Source organism: Martes martes (genome assembly GCF_963455335.1).
Source record: "Martes martes genome assembly, chromosome: 12".
NCBI classification, from domain to species: Eukaryota; Metazoa; Chordata; class Mammalia; order Carnivora; family Mustelidae; genus Martes; species Martes martes.
The window spans coordinates 64,435,251-64,453,113 of record NC_137900.1 but is presented as its reverse complement, the minus strand read 5'-3'; the positions used below and the strand labels follow the sequence as shown (position 1 = coordinate 64,453,113).

The following is a 17,863-nucleotide window of genomic DNA, read 5'->3' as shown; positions in this document are numbered from 1 at the left end:
AGTTTTGTGTTAATAAAAAATGAAGGTAGACTACACAACATTTTGTAACTGTCCTGGGAAAGAAGTGTTCATAGTGCACAGAAAGGACCCTGGGTCCAAAGAAATCCTGGGGAGTTTCTGTTGACCTTATTACACTGTTGCAAAAGGAAGCAATATCCTTCTATTCCCTCTCAGTGAGGTAGAACAATTGACCTCCCAAATTAAAACCCAGGAGCAGATCTGAAGGAGAAGTAGAGTTCAGGCAAAGCGGCAGAACTACATTTTGATGCCTTCCTGTTGACTGAGTTGTGACAGTGTTTTCTTAATACGCAAAGCAGTAAGCCTTGCTGCTCCATTGGCATACCAACATTCTCTCATAATTTTAGCCATTACTCTCAAGGCCTGCAAAAAAATAGAAGAAAAATAATTAATGAGTGCCAATGAGTGCTTTCATTCATCTGAATAAGATCCTTACTCTGTACATCTTATTTCCAAGTATTATATGTTCAATTTTTTTGTTTTGTTATATTTCCACATTATTTGTAATAGCAAATGAATAGAAATGACTTCCATTCCCATCAGAGGGGTACTGGTGTCAGCAGCTGGAAAGCAGATGGATGAGGGCCAACCTACTTAGCAACCTGAAAAAGCTGAATCCTAACCCAGAACTGTCAAGGCAAAAAAGGAACCTGACTCACAGAAACTCCCCTAGAATCAAGGAATTAACTGCATTGAGTTCCTCTGATGTGAAATTCAAGCAAAAAGCAGGAGGATCAATCAGCTAAAAGAGCTGGAACTCCAGGTACTTGCCCCTCCCCAAGCTTCACACAGTTGAATGACTGCCCCACTCCGACCCCAGCAAAAGATTAGAGGTTGTATCCGAGAGGGTAAAACAGATTTCTGACTTGGAGAACGTGGGGGCAAAGTTCCATACTGACAACTCGCTAAATGACAAGACCATAGGTTTTCTCCCCCAAACACGGGCAGCAACTTGTAGATACTTCTCCAGGCAAGAGACTGAAAGAGTCTTATTTGGGAAATGTGAGCCCAAAAGGAAAGACCTGAAGAAACCAACACATCAGTGACTCCCAATCACTGACAGAAGTAACCCAGTTAGGTCACCCTAAAGGTCACAATGCATAAGCTCCATTCACATGCACAAAGTTTCCATCAGCTTCCAGTGTCCTTTCCTTACACGAGGAGAACAGGAGTTTGATCGGACATGGGAGAAAGCAGTATGAATGCAGAAGCTGATATAAAGAGACCAAAGTAACTTGGACAAAACAGTTGTACAGAGAAGAAAATATCAACAATTTATTATTAATATCCTCAAAGAGATAAAGAAAATACTCAGAGTCATCACTGACAGTTTTTGCTTCTTGTTAGACTTTGGACAAATGTGACAGAAGAATTGGAAAATAAACCTGATTTTTAAAAAAAGATAGAAGCTGATAAACCTCTCAGAAATTTTAGAAAAAAACCTGATGGATAAGAAGGAAAAGATAAGAAAATGAGAAGGCCTCTTCAGGGGCCTAACATTCAAAACTAGAGTGGAAGAAAGAGAATGGAGGAAAACAGAAAGGAACAGATCAAAGAAATACTTCTTTGTACTTCTAGGGACACTTCCTAGAAATGAACATTGGTTTCCATATAAAAAGAACCAAATGCCCATCACATACATATACTTATTCCACAAAATCATACATTTATCGGGAGCCTACCATTTATCAGATACCATCCTGGGTACTGTGGATACAAAAAAGAACAGACAAAATATCCCTACCCTTGTAAAGCTCACGTTCTAGGGAGCCGAAGCATCTCATTAATAAGTAAGTGAGATACATGGACTGTCAGTGCTAAGTGTTAAGGAGAAACATCATTTAGGGAAGGAGATCAAATATGCCAGGGAAAGAAGGTGATATTTTAAATGGGTATAATGTCTACTAACAAGGTAACATCTGAGCAGAGACTTAAAAGATGGGGGAAGTTGAATATACCAAGAGACAGGAAGTCACTGAGGTCCAGGAAGGAAGATTCACTGTAACTGAAACAAAGGGAATCCCAGGACAAAAGGTGAGGGATATTTCAAGATGAAAGGTGCACAGCTGGCCTAGGGAGCTACAGTTCCTGACTGGAAAGGATCAGAAGGTTCTGGGAGATACTTCCTCAGTTATTCTATCGGTTTCATGTTCTTAATGTATTTCAACTATTGAGAGGTGATTTATAAACCACAGAAAAGTGAAAGACTGACTTACTGTAAAGTGAAACAGAAAACTAACCAAATAGAGAAAAAACAAAAATGACAGCAATAGCATTAATTCAGTACGATGTGACAGTAACTGCAAATTGCATTTGTGCTCTTCATGTTTTCTATTAACTTTTCCTCATGCTTAAAAAGAAATCTGTTTAATAATGTGCTCTATTTATTTAATGAATGCATGAATACCTTGGGTTTGAACTCCGTAGTATCAAGATCAAATTTGTAAAAGACAAAATCTAGCCCAATTTCATTTGTTAAACATGCAAATTCTCTGATCACACTAAGAGGTATTTTTATCTGGGCCTGGATACTTGATTTCACTGAAACTCTCTCAATGTCTTGACTATTGAGTCCTACATTAATTTAAGATGTAAAATCAACTACTTAAGTCACCAGCTTTTTATTCCTCTTAAGCTATAAAACTTCACATCTGGAGGAAAATGTTCTGCCTTGCCAATATTATAATAGTGATGGCTAGCAATTGCATAAAGATTAAATAAAATTTGTCTTATGAATTCCTTAAATCTACAAGTACAAAAGCATTCCTAAAATTTTTGTAAGAACTGGGGTTGAGAATCTCAGGCACTGCTGGAAAGCATTTTCCCCACATTCCAGGTGAATGGTCACACAGGAAATCAGATGAGTAAGATATCAAATCATCGGAACCATCCTCTCAATCACCTTACCCAACTTCCTCCTTTTAAAAGGCACGTTAGGGTCTGGAAAACTGAAATGATTTCCCCAAAGTCAGACTCTGAAATGGTGGCCAGGCTAGTCTAGAATACAGCTTTCCTAATTTCCATCCAGCATCCATCCTACTGTTCTGGGCTGCCCTGATCAAAAGGACCTATCCATTTAAAATGCAGGTGACTTCTATTTGCAGAAGACATGATACTATATACAGGAAACCCTAAAGACTCCACCAAAAAAACTACTGGAACTGATAAATAAATTCAGTAAAGTCACAAGATACAAATCAATGTACAGAAATCTGTTGCATTCCTATACACTAATAACGAAAGAGCAAGAGTGAAATTAGGAAAACAATCCCATTCGCAATTGTACCCAAAACAACAAAATATCTAGGAATAAACTTAACCAAAGAGGTAAAAGACCTATACTATAAAACCCTGCTGAAAGAAGTTCAAGATGATGCAAAGAAATGCAAAGACATTCTATGCTCATGGGTTAGAAGAACAAATATTGTTAAAAATGTCTGTACTACTCAAAGCAATCTACACATATAAAGCAATCCCTATCAAAACACTAGCAGCATTTTTCATAGAACTAAAACAATCCTAAAATTTGTATGGAAACACAAAAAGAGCCAAACCAATCTTGGAAAAACAAAACAACAAAACTGGAGGTATCACAACTCCAGACTGTTCTATTACAAAGCTGTAGTAATTAAAACAAGGTGATACCGGCATAAAAATAGACACAGAGATAAATGGAATAGAACAGAAAACCCAGAAATGAACCCAAGATTATACGGTCATATCTTCGACAAAGGAAAAATGAATATACAATGGGAAAAAGTCTCTTCAACAAACGGTGTTGAGAAAACTGGTCAGTCACATGGAAAAGAGAGAAACTGGACCACTTTGTTAAACCACACACAAAAATAAACTCAAAATGGATTAAAGACCTAAATGTGAGACCTGAAAGCATAAAAATCCCTGAAGAGAACACAGGCAGTAATTTCTCTAACATCAGCTGCAGCAATATTTTTCTAGGTATGTCTCCCGAGGCAAGGAAAATAAAAGAAAAAGTAAACTACTGGGACTACATTAAAATAACAAGCTTCTGCACAGCAAAGGAAAAAATCCACAAAACTAAAAGCAACCTACTGAATAGGAGAAGATTTTTTTAAATTAATTTATTTATTTTAGAGAGAGAGAGAGAAAGAGAGAGAGAAGAGTGGGGGAAGGGGCAGAGGGAGAAGGAGAGAGAGTCTTAGGCAGACTCCACACTGAGGGCAGAGCTTGACGGGGGGCTCAATCTCACCACCCTGAGATCATGACCTGAGCCAAAACCAAGAGTCGGATGCTTAACTGAACTGCACCATCCAGGCACTCAGAGATATACTTTAAAATGACATATCGATAAAGGGTTAGTATCCAAAATATGTAAAGAACTGATACAACTCAATACCCAAAAAACAAAGAATCCAATTAAAAAATGGGCAGAGGACACGAACAGACATTTCTTCAAAGAAAACATCTAGATGGCCAACAGACACATAAAAAGATGCTCAACAAAACAAATGAGCAAAGAAAAAAGTGAGAGACAGAAAGAGAGACACAGACCAAGAAACAAACTCTTAACTACTGAGAACAAACTGATGATAACCAAAGGGGAGATACATTGGGGAATGGGTTAAATAGGTGATGGGAACTAGAGAGTGCACTTATTTAAAAAAAAAAAAATGGTAAACTTAAATCCATCCAATCTAGTAAGTGCATTTAATGTACCTGGATTGCACATTCCATGTAAAAGATAGATAAAATGAAAATGCAAGTGCTTTGGTTTACTGGTAGATTTAAATACTATTCTGATACACTGATGGCCACTACAAATGCTGCACGGCCCTTTTGATGTCCTTGAGACTGAACCTGAAAACCAAATTATTCTGTTTTTCACCCACTGGTTTAACTGCCATGGGGACAAAAAAAAAAAAAAAAAAAAGAAAAGAAAATTCTTTTGTCTATTTTCCTTAAAGAAAAGTACCAAATTTCCACACACCAAGCAGAAGCAGTTTAGAAAATTGTGTAGTATCCAAAATAAATACTCACTTCACAACTCTGCCATCTGTTTGGAATATTTGGCCTTAACTTCTGTTCACAAACAACTTTTCTCATTTCTTCAACTGATGGATCAGAAGGTACGAGATCATAATAAGGCAGCTGGTAATCTTCATGAATTCCTATATTGGTTAAAAAATTTTTTTTTGAAAAATTTACTCAGATAATGCCAGACTATTCTTCGTCTAGGAATACCCAAGAGTTCTATTTCAGGGTTTCATTAATTAACTAGTGAAGTGGAACAGGGTTTATAGCTTGCTCTGTCTCATCTACACCTGCCATCAACAGCCCATCTCTCTGAGTTGGTACTGGGCCCACACCCTGAAACTAAGTGTCACTGTGGGATCAGCAAAGACTCTTTTAATGATGGTTAACTACAAGCTGTAATGACCTGATTATCTTTTCCCAAAGAACCCTCATGTGCAAAAAATGAGAGTTTTTATTCTGTGAGTGCTCAGCCTTGGTATAAGGATAAACACTTTACCATGGAGCTGTAAATCCTACAAGCAAAGCTGAGGTGTAAGTCCTTTACCTCTACTTGGATCTGTCCTCTTTGCTACAAAACAGAGACACACTCTCCCTCTTATTGCCACATAAACCTGAGTCCCTAATCTCAACCAAGCCTGGACCCCACAAGGATGAGAAACTATTGCTCAAGCAAATATCCAAAGTGCTCAATCTAAAATTTACTTAAAATAAACTTAGTTTAAAAAGTAGTGAAATGGCAATGTAACTATATTCTGTATATGTAACTTTCAGCTAAGAAGTTAGACAAAATAACCACATTCTTGGTAGGGGAGGGGAGGGGGGAGGGAATGAATCTGACCCAGGTACATGCTAGAAACAGCTTCCTAGGTGGCCTCTCCATTCTAAATAACTATATTCCAAGATAACAAGGGCTTGGTTTCTGATGCTTCCCAAGATTCAAATGGAAACAGTAAAAGAATATACTAGAAGTGTGTCATTGCATTTCTCCTTACTGCAGGTTTATCTCCTTTATTTTCTTTGGCACTCTCAGTGATCACCTGGTGAACATAATTTTAGACTGTTGATGTGTATAATTTCATTCAGTAAAGAAAAAAAAAAGGCTCTCCTGGAACAGCCTCTGTTCATGACAAACTGTTGGGGGAAGGGGAGAAATTTACCACCAATGGAACATCGTCGAGCTATTTCCCAGAATACTAAGCCCATTGCATAGATGTCGGCACGTTTGAAGGATTCAAAGTGTTTCATATTTATGGAATCATCTAGAACTTCAGGGGCCATGTACCTAAAAAAGAAGTCAGCAATTTACTCTATGGAATGGTGGTCACATTACTTTTGAACTGTTTCATATATTTCTTTTTCTCCTGAGAATTTTTTAAAAAATCAGTATTAACTTTAAGACTTTTCTCCCCTTTCAGCATGGTTCTGCTACTTTTTAAAATGACTCATAACTCTTATGGAAATTTTCCCAAAGTTCATAAAGTACAAAGTGAAAAATCATTCCATTATAACCACCCAGTGTTAACACTTTGATCAACATTCTTTCGGATATCTCTAGACATATATATGTGTATATGTGTGTATACACACACACACACACACACACACACGCACACACACAAATATTATATAGCCAAGATCATATTAAACTCAAGAAAAATATTAAATATCCAAACTGATTTGAAAATTAATGATGTCAACTAAATGCCATGAAAAGCTGAAACAGCAATTTGATGCTATCTAGCTATCTTATGATCTTAGTTTCCAATGAAAGACACATACGTGGGGCACCTGGGTGGCTCAGTGGGTTAAGTGTTTGCCTTTGGCTCAGGTCATGATCTCAGGGTCCTGGGATCGAGCCCCGCATCGGGCTCCCTGCTCAGTGGGAAGCCTGCTTCTCCCTCTCCCCCTGCTGTGTTCCCTCTCCCCCTGCTTGTGTTCCCTCTCTCGCTGACTCTCTTTCTCTGTCAAATAAGTAAATAAAATCTTCAGGAAAAAAAAAAAAAAAAGAAAGAAAGACATATGTAACAATCATGACTATTATCAATGTCTTAACATACACCACCTACTTTGTCAAGTACTATGCAGGGACCACATAATTTAATCTAGAAGTCTTCTCACTGAAACAGGATGGAAGGCAGGATGAGGACATAATCCAGGGAATAAAATAATAGATAAAAAACGAATGCCAGTCCTCCTACTGATGCCACATTGTAGGGTTCTGAAGTTTTAAAAATGCTACTAAGGTTACAGATCAGGATTCCTGAAGACCTGCAGCAACCACTGTCCTGGAACCCTAAGTCAAGAGTTCTGAGAGTCCTGGTTGAATCCAGAAATCATAAATACAACTGAGACAGAATGAAGCTTGGCTCTACCTAAGGCCAAGGCAGTAATGTGAAGATACGCTGTGGCAACATGCTGTGATAATACACAGAGTAGGGCCTTTTGGGTCAGAAAGACCCAGGTTCAAATCTCAGCTCCTTAGGTTACCATCTATATGAGGCTGACCCCATTACTTAACTTCCATGGGGCTGTTTCCTCATCTGTGAAATGAGGGCAATGACATCTACCTAGTCATGTTCCTTAGAAAACTCATGGATTCAACAAATGTTTACCGAGGATCTACTATGTATTAGGCACTATAATGGACTCTGGTAATACAAATCTACTCTCAAGCAGCTTGCAATCCAGTGGAATACACAGACAGTAAATGGAGAGTTAGAATATGCTAAGTGCCTTAATGGTCCAGGTTCAGCCTGCTATGAGAGCCCTTGGTAAGGGCACCTCAGTCTAGAAAGGGTTTCCTCTGAGAAAGGAAGGGTGAGTACCAATCAGGGAAACAGCAGGGCAAAGTCTACTCTAAGATACAGTACATGCAGAAATTCTAAGGAAGAAAGAAAGGTGTATCTCCAGGAACTAAAAATCAGAAAACGGTTGGGCTAGCTATCATATAGCATTTGAAGAGATCATTAACTGAGATTATATTTATAAATTATATATGACACATTAAAATGATTGGCACATATTGGGAACCCTAAAAACATCAGCTACCATTACTATTATAACTAATATAACGAATGATAATATTTTCTGGAAGGGCCACCTTCATCAGCAGGCATCTTTAAAAGTCAGGTAACCTTGGCTTCAGAGCAGGCAAGACCATAAGATCTTCTACCTGTGGGCAATCTAATAAAGTAGAGGTTTGAGTTTCAGAAGATATGTACATACAAACAAGAAGGAAATGAAAAAGAAGTTGATTTCAGAAGATAATAAACACTCTTCACAGGCATACCTTTTTGTTCCCACTCTGTGATTTGGAGCAATATCTATCGTATCTGTGGCTGAATCGTGTCTCACTGCCAGTCCTAAGTCTGCAATACAGCAAGTTCCATTCTTCTTTACCAAGATATTCTTGGATTTCAAATCTCTATGAGCAATGGCTGGTTTCCCTAAAGAAACAAAAAGTAAATGTGATTGCTTAAAAGGTGATACCAATCACAGTTCTACCCTTTAGGCTCAAAGCATTTCAGCCCACATTGCCCGCAATGCCTGACATGACTAAACAACCTAAAGTAAATCGTTATACCAAAAGTTGCTGAAATTACATTTCTTCAAAGAAAAGAGAGAAAATAACATGCTCCAAAAGATGGTGCTCAAAAAACATAGGTCTAACAACTCAAAGACTGGGAGTTAAAGATGTTTGTTTGTTGATATCTTATAATTATTTATGGAACTCTTGTCACAGACTGGTATTTCAGTCCAAGGACCAAGCATCTACACCACTTCCTTTACCCACCAACTGTAATGTACGCAGTATAAAATTTACAACCTTTAATACTAACAGTGGAAACCCCAGAGTCCTCCTATACTGCTGGCAGGAATGTAAAATGCTATAGCCACTTTGGACAAGAGTCATAGTCTAGTAGTGCCTCAAAACCATTAGTTACTGTATAATCCAGCAATTGCACTGTATAAGAGAACTAAAAACATATACCCACCAAAAAATTGTACACCAATGTTCATAGCAGCATTATTCACAAAAGCCAAAAGTGGAAACAACCCAAGTGTCCTTCAACCGATGGACAAATGTGGTACACCCGAACAATGAAATACTACTCAGCCATAAAAAGGAATGAACTACTGATACGTGCTATAACATGGATGAATCCCGAAAACATGCCAAGAGAAAGAAGCCAGTCACAGAAGACTAAATATGATACAATTCCATTTATAGGAACTACCCAGAATAAGCAAATCTAAAAAGGCAGAAAATAGATTAGTGGTTGCTCAACATTAAGGAGTTTGGGAGGAAATGGGGAGTAACTGCTATGGGCATAGTGTTTCTTCTTGGAGAGATGAAACATTCTAAAACGGACTGTGGTGATACACAACTCTGTGAATATACTAAAAGCCACTGAATTATACACTTAAAATGGGTGAATTATATGACATGTGAATCGCAACAGAACTGTTATTATCAACAGTAATGATTACAAAGATGAGGGAGGCTAAGATCTGAAACAGCATGTGTGTAGTAAAGTGGGGAGTGAGGGAGCCACCAGGTGGCAAGGGGATAATCACTAGAGGAGAGAGATATATTGGCATTTGATACCCTACATGGCACAAAAATCATACCATAACAATTTCATAACTAAAATATAGTATATAATTTTTCAACTATAAAATAGTCTCATGCAGTCTCCTTATCTCAGGGTCAAATATAATTATTAGATGGCCAGATAACATTAGGTGGTAGCATGCTGATTTTTAAAAAGCATGTTTCATATTACATTTGATACTACACATAAAAACACACATTCTGTCAGACTTGAATTCTCAAATCGAGATCCTCAAAAATCACAAGACTAGATGCTACTTTTAAGAACTCACGTATCAGTGTTGCTACAATGACTAGAGACTCTCTAAACAAATTCCCCTATTCCTAACTCCACCTGAACTTTTCAACAGAAAGATAAAATAATTTCATCAAAATTTTAAGTCATTTTAAATTTAAAATTCATTTTAAACATCTTCATTTAGGCTGACTTCTTACAAAAATTTGCTAACGGACATTAGATTCATGGGAATTTCAAGCTTAAATAACATAAGTACTTTGAGTTACCTTGGGTACCAACAATCTCCATGTGGAGATGGGCAAGTCCGCTTGCTGTGGACAAAGCAAGTTTTATCATTCCTTCCACAGTAACTGTGTATCTGTTCAAATAATCAAAAAGGGATCCATGCTCATGATAATCTGACACCAACCAGAGCTGAGTCCATGTACCATTGTCTGTAGAGGAGAATAACAATGTTTCAGATGGGTTGCAGAACATCCATTTATCCATTCAAAAGTTACCACTCTTTTACTCAGTCCTGAATTCCATGACTGCAACATGATGACGGTACTTAAGTCTGTATGTTATTTCCTTCATATTTTCACTTTGTCTCATACTATTACATACATAGCTTTTAGATCCTCTGAGTAAGCCCCCTATTCTTGAGATAAGGCAAGGAGAACTAATCCCACTTAAGAGATAAGGAATCATAGTTCAAAGATGGTGATTTTGAATCTACACAGATGATAGCAGAGCTGGGACTCCTGAGTGGCTAGAAAAATGTTTGGTTCAGGTTGGGTGCTCAGTGGTTCTTTCTAGAAGGAGGAAAGGAAAGGGGAGCATGAGGAAGATGAGAAGTATCTGGAGCCCACTCTGGCCACAGTAGGTAGGAATGGAATAGGATAGGACAAAACTGAACGTGAGCTTAAATGAAGAAATGCAAGCTTTAATCACAGACTGTACATTCAGTTCACAAAGAAGTCAGATAAGAGGATTATGATTCCAACGTTTCCAGCTCAGAAAAAATATAAAAATAGTGGTATCATTGACAAATGGGAAAGCTGGGACAGGTCAGGAGGAAAAAAGGCTGGGGCTGAACCCAGTTTTACATAAGGTGATTTTGAACCTCAACAGTCAGGAATATGTATTCCAAATATTTGTCTGTAAATTAATACATGGAATTGAAATGTGTTTTCCCATGGAAATCATGGTAAATATTCTGGCAAGGCTTCTAGGTTAGGCTGGTCCACAAAAGCTTATCTAGCATAGGAATAGCAAGAAAATCACATACTAGGAACCAGCACAATTCAGTAAAATATACACACTTGGGGGTCATCCTGCCCTGGGGTAAAATCCAGGGCCTAGTTATTATTGACTATGTGACCTCAGATAAGTGAGGCTCTGTTCCTTCTTTTACACAGCAAGAATACCTTACTTTTGCAAAACCGTTAGGAAGATTTAAAAAACAGGACAACCTTAATTAAGCATTTAGTAGAATGCATGGCTCATAAGAACTTAAAATGGGTTGTCCCCTTCCCTAATGGTTGCAAAAAACAGCAACAACAACAAAAACCCACCCTAACTGACATAAAATAGATTCTATATTTTGAAGGCTGTTACTTCAAGGAAAGTAACTGATTAGATGAGATTAAGAAGGGTATTTTCAGAAGATTCGGGAGGAGATTTCTGGGTACTTTCGAAAGAATTTAGATACTCAGGACACTACTTCTTTACAAACTTTATATATAAACAAAGTTTATTCTTCCTAAACTTTATAAACTGATTCTATTCAAACGTATACCCTTTCTTTTCCCTGATACAAATGCATCACCATTTGTATCCGCATGCTTATTAATCATGACTGAATTCTGAAAGGCTGACAAAGAGGAACACAGGCGGATGGAAGAAAGAGAGATTTTCTGAGGTAATTAACAAGAGAGGCAGAAGAAGGATATGTAAGAGGCTGTGTAATATAAAGGGTTGCCTGAGGGGGAATTAACTAAATCAGGAGGATAAAGATAAAGGAGAAGGGAACTGGGGTGGATGTAGCCCATCCTACAATGTTTGTAGGATGGACAAAGTCCATTAACCCCTGACAAAGAAGAAAGAAGAGGGTAGTGAAGACGCAAGAGGGTGAGCCAGTTCCCATGGTGACCACCAGATGACAGCACCAGCTTGGCTGCTGCCTGAGCAAATGGGGAAAAAAAATTTCAGGGCACAGCAGCAAGGGCATTTTCTGCCAGGCTGTTTGCAACTTGAAACGTGCCTAAAACATGTTGGGCCTCGGTGAGGTTTGAGCCCCAAAAGGCAGATTTAAAAGCAACCACCACAGTCGAGTTTGAAACTATGCATGTGGCTAAGTCCTTAAAGGGACTTACAATTACTGTTTGTAGACCTAGAGCCTTCACACAAATCAATAAAAAGAGTTTTTAGAAAACAAAACACAACTACTAGGAAGAAATGAAGACAGAAAACCTACAGTCACAGAACATTGTCTGTAAGGTTGTTTTAAGAGTTAGAAGGGAAACTAAATGGTGCCAAAGGCAGAAGAAAATGAAAACGAAGGACTTAATCGAACTATGACCACTGCTTTTGTTTTTACATTAAGTAATACTGAATTGGTAGTAGCCACTGATAGATCACTGCCTACATCCATCACATTCATCACTGCCCCAAGTCACAAAAAAGAGATAATCAAGAGGCCCCTGGGAGGCTCAGTCAGTTAAGCATCCAACCCCTTCTTTTCTACTCAGCTCACGATCTCACAATCCTGAGATCAAGCCCCAGGTGGCGCTCAGCGTTCAGCAGGGAGTCTGCTTGAGATTCCTTCCCCTTTCCCCCTCCCTGCCCTCCCCATCTGCTCCTCCGCCCTGCTCATGCGCTCTCTCTCTCTCTCTCTCTAAAATAAATAAATATTTTTTTAAAAAGAGAGAGATAATCTAATATTGTATGGCTCTTAATGTGATATATATATCGATATATAATATACAATATACAACACGTTTTATACAAGTATATCATATAAAGTGCATAATATATAGGCAGGTATACAATATTTTCAGGAAACCAATAAAATTACTCAGATTGAGTCTCTAATCCTAACTACCAGTTTTTAAATACAAGGAGCAAGTTCAGAGATACTATGGAAATTCAATCAACACAATCCAGAATGTGATAAGCCCTACAGGACAAACAATCCAGTTCTTCAAGAAACTACAAGGGAAAAAAAAAAAAATGAAGAGGAACAAAGCAATTTTAAGGGATTTAAGTTAAATATCAACCAAATGCCATGTGTGGATTTTGCATCCTAAAAGTGAATAACCAATTTTTTTAAAAAAAGAATACACAACAGCAGAAATCTGAAACTGACTGGATACTGATGACATTTTAAAAATTAACAACAGTAGTGTGGTCACGTTGCATTAAGATTCCTTAATCTAGGGCGCCTGGGTGGCTCAGTGGGTTAAAGCCTCTGCCTTCAGCTCAGGTCATGATCCCAGGGTCCTGGGAGCGAGTCCCACGTTGGGCACTCTGCTCAGCGGCAAACCTGCTTCCCTTCCTCTCTCTCTGCCTGCCTGTGATCTCCGTCTGTCAAATTAAATTTAAAAAAAAAAAAGATTCCTTAATCTAAAGATACAAATGAAACGTGTTTATGGATAAAAAGATATATTATCATATCTCTGGCTCCAAATAATTCAGAGGCAGAGTAGGTGGAATCAGATCAAATATGACTGGCAATGAGCTAATCACTTTTGAAGCCGGGTGACAGGCTCTATTCGCTCCACTTTTCTATATACTGGAAATTTTCTAGAAATAAACTCTAAAAAAGAAACAAGTAATAACTGCTTACTGATAATAAATTCAAAAATATGGGAAAGCAAAAGGGAAAATCATTAAACAGTATTCTGAAGAAATAAATACTTGAAGAAAATGGGAAGGGAGAGGAGGAAAAAGAGGACCATGGTTCTGGCAAATCTCAAAGAGAAAGTGATAGCATGCATCTGACTGCAGGCGGGGATGATGAGAGTGCTAACACGAGTCTCTGATGAAGCTACAAAAGCAGGAACTATGGGCACAACAGTAGAAGCCAGAGCCAAGACAGTAGATGAAGTACAGGGTGAAACCACTGGTTCCCGTCAGCACTCATTCTGACTCTCCACTGACATAGCTTCCGTGCTTCTTGCAGCATCGAACTGAGCCAGGGCCCCAGGCACCTGTACCACAGGCAAGAGAGCGGCTGGGCGGTTGGTTACCTATGGGCACGGTGGCCCTGGAGAAACTATTTCTCTACTTAATGGAATTGATTTAAAAGTTTATTTAAAAGACTACTTAGCCCCTGCCAACTTAAAACACAGAATACACTGAGAAGTTATTTTTAATAGATAAGGTCATTAGTATCTATTAGAATGCCCTAATGGTCATGAAGAAATGTAAAGGAAACAGATCTCTGGGCTCTAACTTAACTCAAAATTTTGAACACCCAGAGTTTATAAAACTCTATCTTTTCTATGCTATGACTATACTCAAATAACTAACTGGCTAAAACCAAAATAACAAAAGCACATCACTTTTAAATTTAATATAGCTCTTTTATCTTATAGAACAATTGGAGATTTAGAAGCATGTCATGAGTCAAGAAAATCTTTAAGAAATTCCTGTTTGTAACAAAGGTTTCTCATATATTCTATTTGACTTAATGGGTTTAATCTGTATGACAAACATTTATTTCTCATCAAATCTGACAGTGTTTAGTAGCCATATTTGTAGAAAGGCTCAAGCAGATTTCATTATACTCAAAGGAGAAGCAGATGTTACTGACCTTTATTGTCTGCTGCTATAAATCCCAGGATGTTTTCATGACGTAACATCACGGTCTGATAAATCTCTGCCTCACGGAACCATGAGCGCTCTTCTCTAGAGGAGAATATTTTAACAGCAACTTCTTCTCCTCTCCACTTTCCCCGCCAAACTTCCCCAAATCGACCTTTGCCAATACTTTCTTGTAACACAATAGTTCTTGCAATTGTTCTCTGAACAAGCAATGGTAAACCTGAAAATGAAAATAGGCATTAAGGAGTGACAGAATAACTCCAAAGCTCTATCTTTAAGGAACTTACAAACTCACTGAGGAGTGACAAACTACATTTGCAAAAAATAGTAATTCATAATAAAATGAAAATAAGATAGTAAATATAATACAAGAACCTAGAATCTGCCTAGAGAGTCCAGGTAGGCTTTATAAAGTAAGTTGAATTTGACCGTCCTTTATAGAGGGATAGGACCACAGGAGAAGAGGAGAGAAGGTTTTCAGGTAGGAGGAATATTAAAGCAAAGGTAGAAGAGGGAAATGAATGGATGTTTACGGAACCAGCTCAGTTAAACAGAAAGTGATGTGTATGGTAAAGCAGTGGAAGAGAGGAAAGCTGTCAGAGTATGAAGAGTACTGAATGCTGAGCTCAAGATGACCACTGAGAGGGGTGCCTGGGTGGATCAGTGGTTAAGCATCTGCCTTTGGCTCAGGTCATGATTCCAGGATCCTGGGATCAAGCCCCACATTGGGCCTTCTGTTCAGCGGGGAGCCTGCTTCTCCCTCTCCCTCTGCCTGCTGCTCCCCCTGCTTGTACGCGCGCTCTCTCTGTGTGAAATAAATAAAATCTTTTTTAAAAAAATGACCAATGAGAGCTATGGATAAAACAGGAACTACTAAAAATTTCTGAAAAGGGTTCATGAATGAGGAGAAGCAATTTAAAAATCTTGTTTTAGAAGGATGAATCTGGTAACGGTTTTATTGATGGGAGGAGAAAAGTATGTGAACACAAACATAAAATCAGTATGTACAATCCATACGGATTTTAAAAAATCAGTAAAAATTACCACACAAACCATTTCAAGACAAGTAATTTATGTGCTAGGAACTGGCTGCATAGGCAACATTAGTATCTTAAAGAATGATGCCAAGTAACTGAACGTCGTGATGGGACGCTGGCATTATTTCACCACCTGAACATGCCCTACTCTAAAATATGTATTTTTAAAATATTGCCACACTTACTTGTTTACAGAAAAGGATTTTTCACTACCTACAACATTTAAGTATCACTATATATGGGACTATTCCAATTCACTCAATATCATATCCCCTCATAGACTAACTTAAGTGTTATATTATACTGACCCTGACAATAAAAGTACCGGTATAAACCATGTTCTACAAACTACTATTTCTTTCAGACAATCTATACACATAGATTTGTGTAATTTATCATCTATATTCAGAGTTCCTTGCTAGACCAAATTAGCCCAATGGTAGCACATGAAATTATGTGCTGTCTTTGGTTTCCTGATGTGAAATACTTCTTAATTCAAATGTTAAGTCTTTAAAGTGATCAGAAGTTTTTTCTCTTTTCATCTCTAAGTTTCTCAAATGGGTCCTTTTCCTCTCCTTGCTCTCTATCCTCCCCACCTCCAGCAAAGCAGTTAGCAGTCTGATTATAAATAACTGTTTTTATGTTTATAAGGAGGCTGCTAGCTAAAAATAGATCTGTGAAAAATCCTTATTTAAATCAAGGAGCTCTTTTATATTATGAGGATTCTTAATTATGTGGTTTAGTATAGATACCAATTTATAAAATTTTCTTACAGCCTTTGAGTGGGGTCATACCATATATTTAAAGATTTAAAGTATACTTAAGAGTTAACTTCAGGAGGCTACTCTGGAAGTTAGAAAGGCAAGGAGTACAGAAGAAAGGGGAATTACACATGGGAAGTCTGAAAATGTCTAAAACATTCATGTCCCATGTAAATGATATAGCCAAGAAAGGCTACCAGGACAAGGAAAGTTCTTGTCTCCCCATTATCACTGGATTCTAGATCCCAAACTAAAATTCAAAGCCAAATCGAGATTCATCATATTATCTATATTTAGTTACCATAACCCACATGAATACATGAGCATTTTTAAAAAGTAGTAATTTTCTTCTAAAGAGAAAAATAAATAGGCCTAATTCAAATCTCTATGTTCTCTGCTTTCCTCTTCTCTATCCTTACAACTGCTTGAGAGAAAAACTTCCATAGGGAAACAGGGTCTGTGCAGCTTTGCATGCAGTGAACAGCAGAGGTAAGACCCAAACAATCTGCATGCGTTGTTGTGAGAGACCACAGGCATGAACAAGCATAATGAGCAGTGGCCCTAAGAGACTCACTCTCTTTCAGAAACTGGCACATGTGCACACACACTTTACAATCTAATGGCAGCTTAAATAAGGGCACACATACAACCTGTGATTCAAATTTACGCAACAGGGATTAGGTTAGCTTCAGACGTAGAGCTGCCCACAGTTCCCAAGTTAAAGATGCCTTTGAGAAATAGAGATAGGCCTTTCCTCCACTAAAGTCACGGTACTGAATAATAAACATATGAATATAACATGAAATGTTTAGTTTTACCTTTTCTCAATGAGCAAAAGAACTAAAGAAGGTATACATAAAGCCATTGTACTGATTCACAGTCATGAGTCCCATGCACGAGACAGCGTTAAGGCTTTATAATGAATAGAAGGGAAACAGGTGGCATTTTCTTCTGTCATTCAACACAAGATAGCTTCTGTCTCAATAAATCTGGAGGCCATTCAGCACATAATGAACTATGACGGGGAAAGGAGGCCTTCAACTAAGTTTTTTTGGTACAATGCAGCAAATTGATACCATATGTCAGATTTTTCTTCCAAGTATCTTTCCAATAAGTGTAACACCTGTCATTTGGACAGAACTACAATTTATCAAAACATCTTGTCTCACTTGAACCTCACAACAATCCAATGACGTGTACAGGGCAGGGTTCATTACTTTCATTTTAAAGATAAAATAACTTGGGCATGAGACATCAGCTAACTGCCCGAAGCCACAGAGCTAGCAAACAATGTAGACAAGTTTTTGCAGAGTAAGGCATAAAAGGAAAGAGAGAAACAGACAACAGAGCTGTGGTTCCTGATGCATCTAAA

General features: G+C 38.0%; 1 protein-coding gene across 9 annotated transcripts in view; it reads right to left on the bottom strand.

The window, feature by feature from the left end:
- Nucleotides 1–236: 236 nt before the first annotated feature.
- Nucleotides 237–17,863, bottom strand: part of TGFBR1 (transforming growth factor beta receptor 1) — a gene marked incomplete at its 5' end in the record, with an annotated part of 51,286 nt that continues 33,659 nt past the window's right edge. For 5 of the 9 annotated variants that reach the window (XM_080820471.1, XM_080820470.1, XM_080820474.1 and 2 more), the window contains 6 exons: nucleotides 237–381; nucleotides 5,035–5,165; nucleotides 6,189–6,313; nucleotides 8,321–8,477; nucleotides 10,151–10,318; nucleotides 14,683–14,913. In XM_080820471.1, the coding sequence (XP_080676597.1) occupies nucleotides 256–381; nucleotides 5,035–5,165; nucleotides 6,189–6,313; nucleotides 8,321–8,477; nucleotides 10,151–10,318; nucleotides 14,683–14,913 (938 nt within the window). In that variant the 3' untranslated portion in view covers nucleotides 237–255. The remainder of the gene's footprint in view (nucleotides 382–5,034; nucleotides 5,166–6,188; nucleotides 6,314–8,320; nucleotides 8,478–10,150; nucleotides 10,319–14,682; nucleotides 14,914–17,863) is intronic. The other 4 variants (XM_080820473.1, XM_080820472.1, XM_080820475.1 and 1 more) reach the window with 2 other exon arrangements.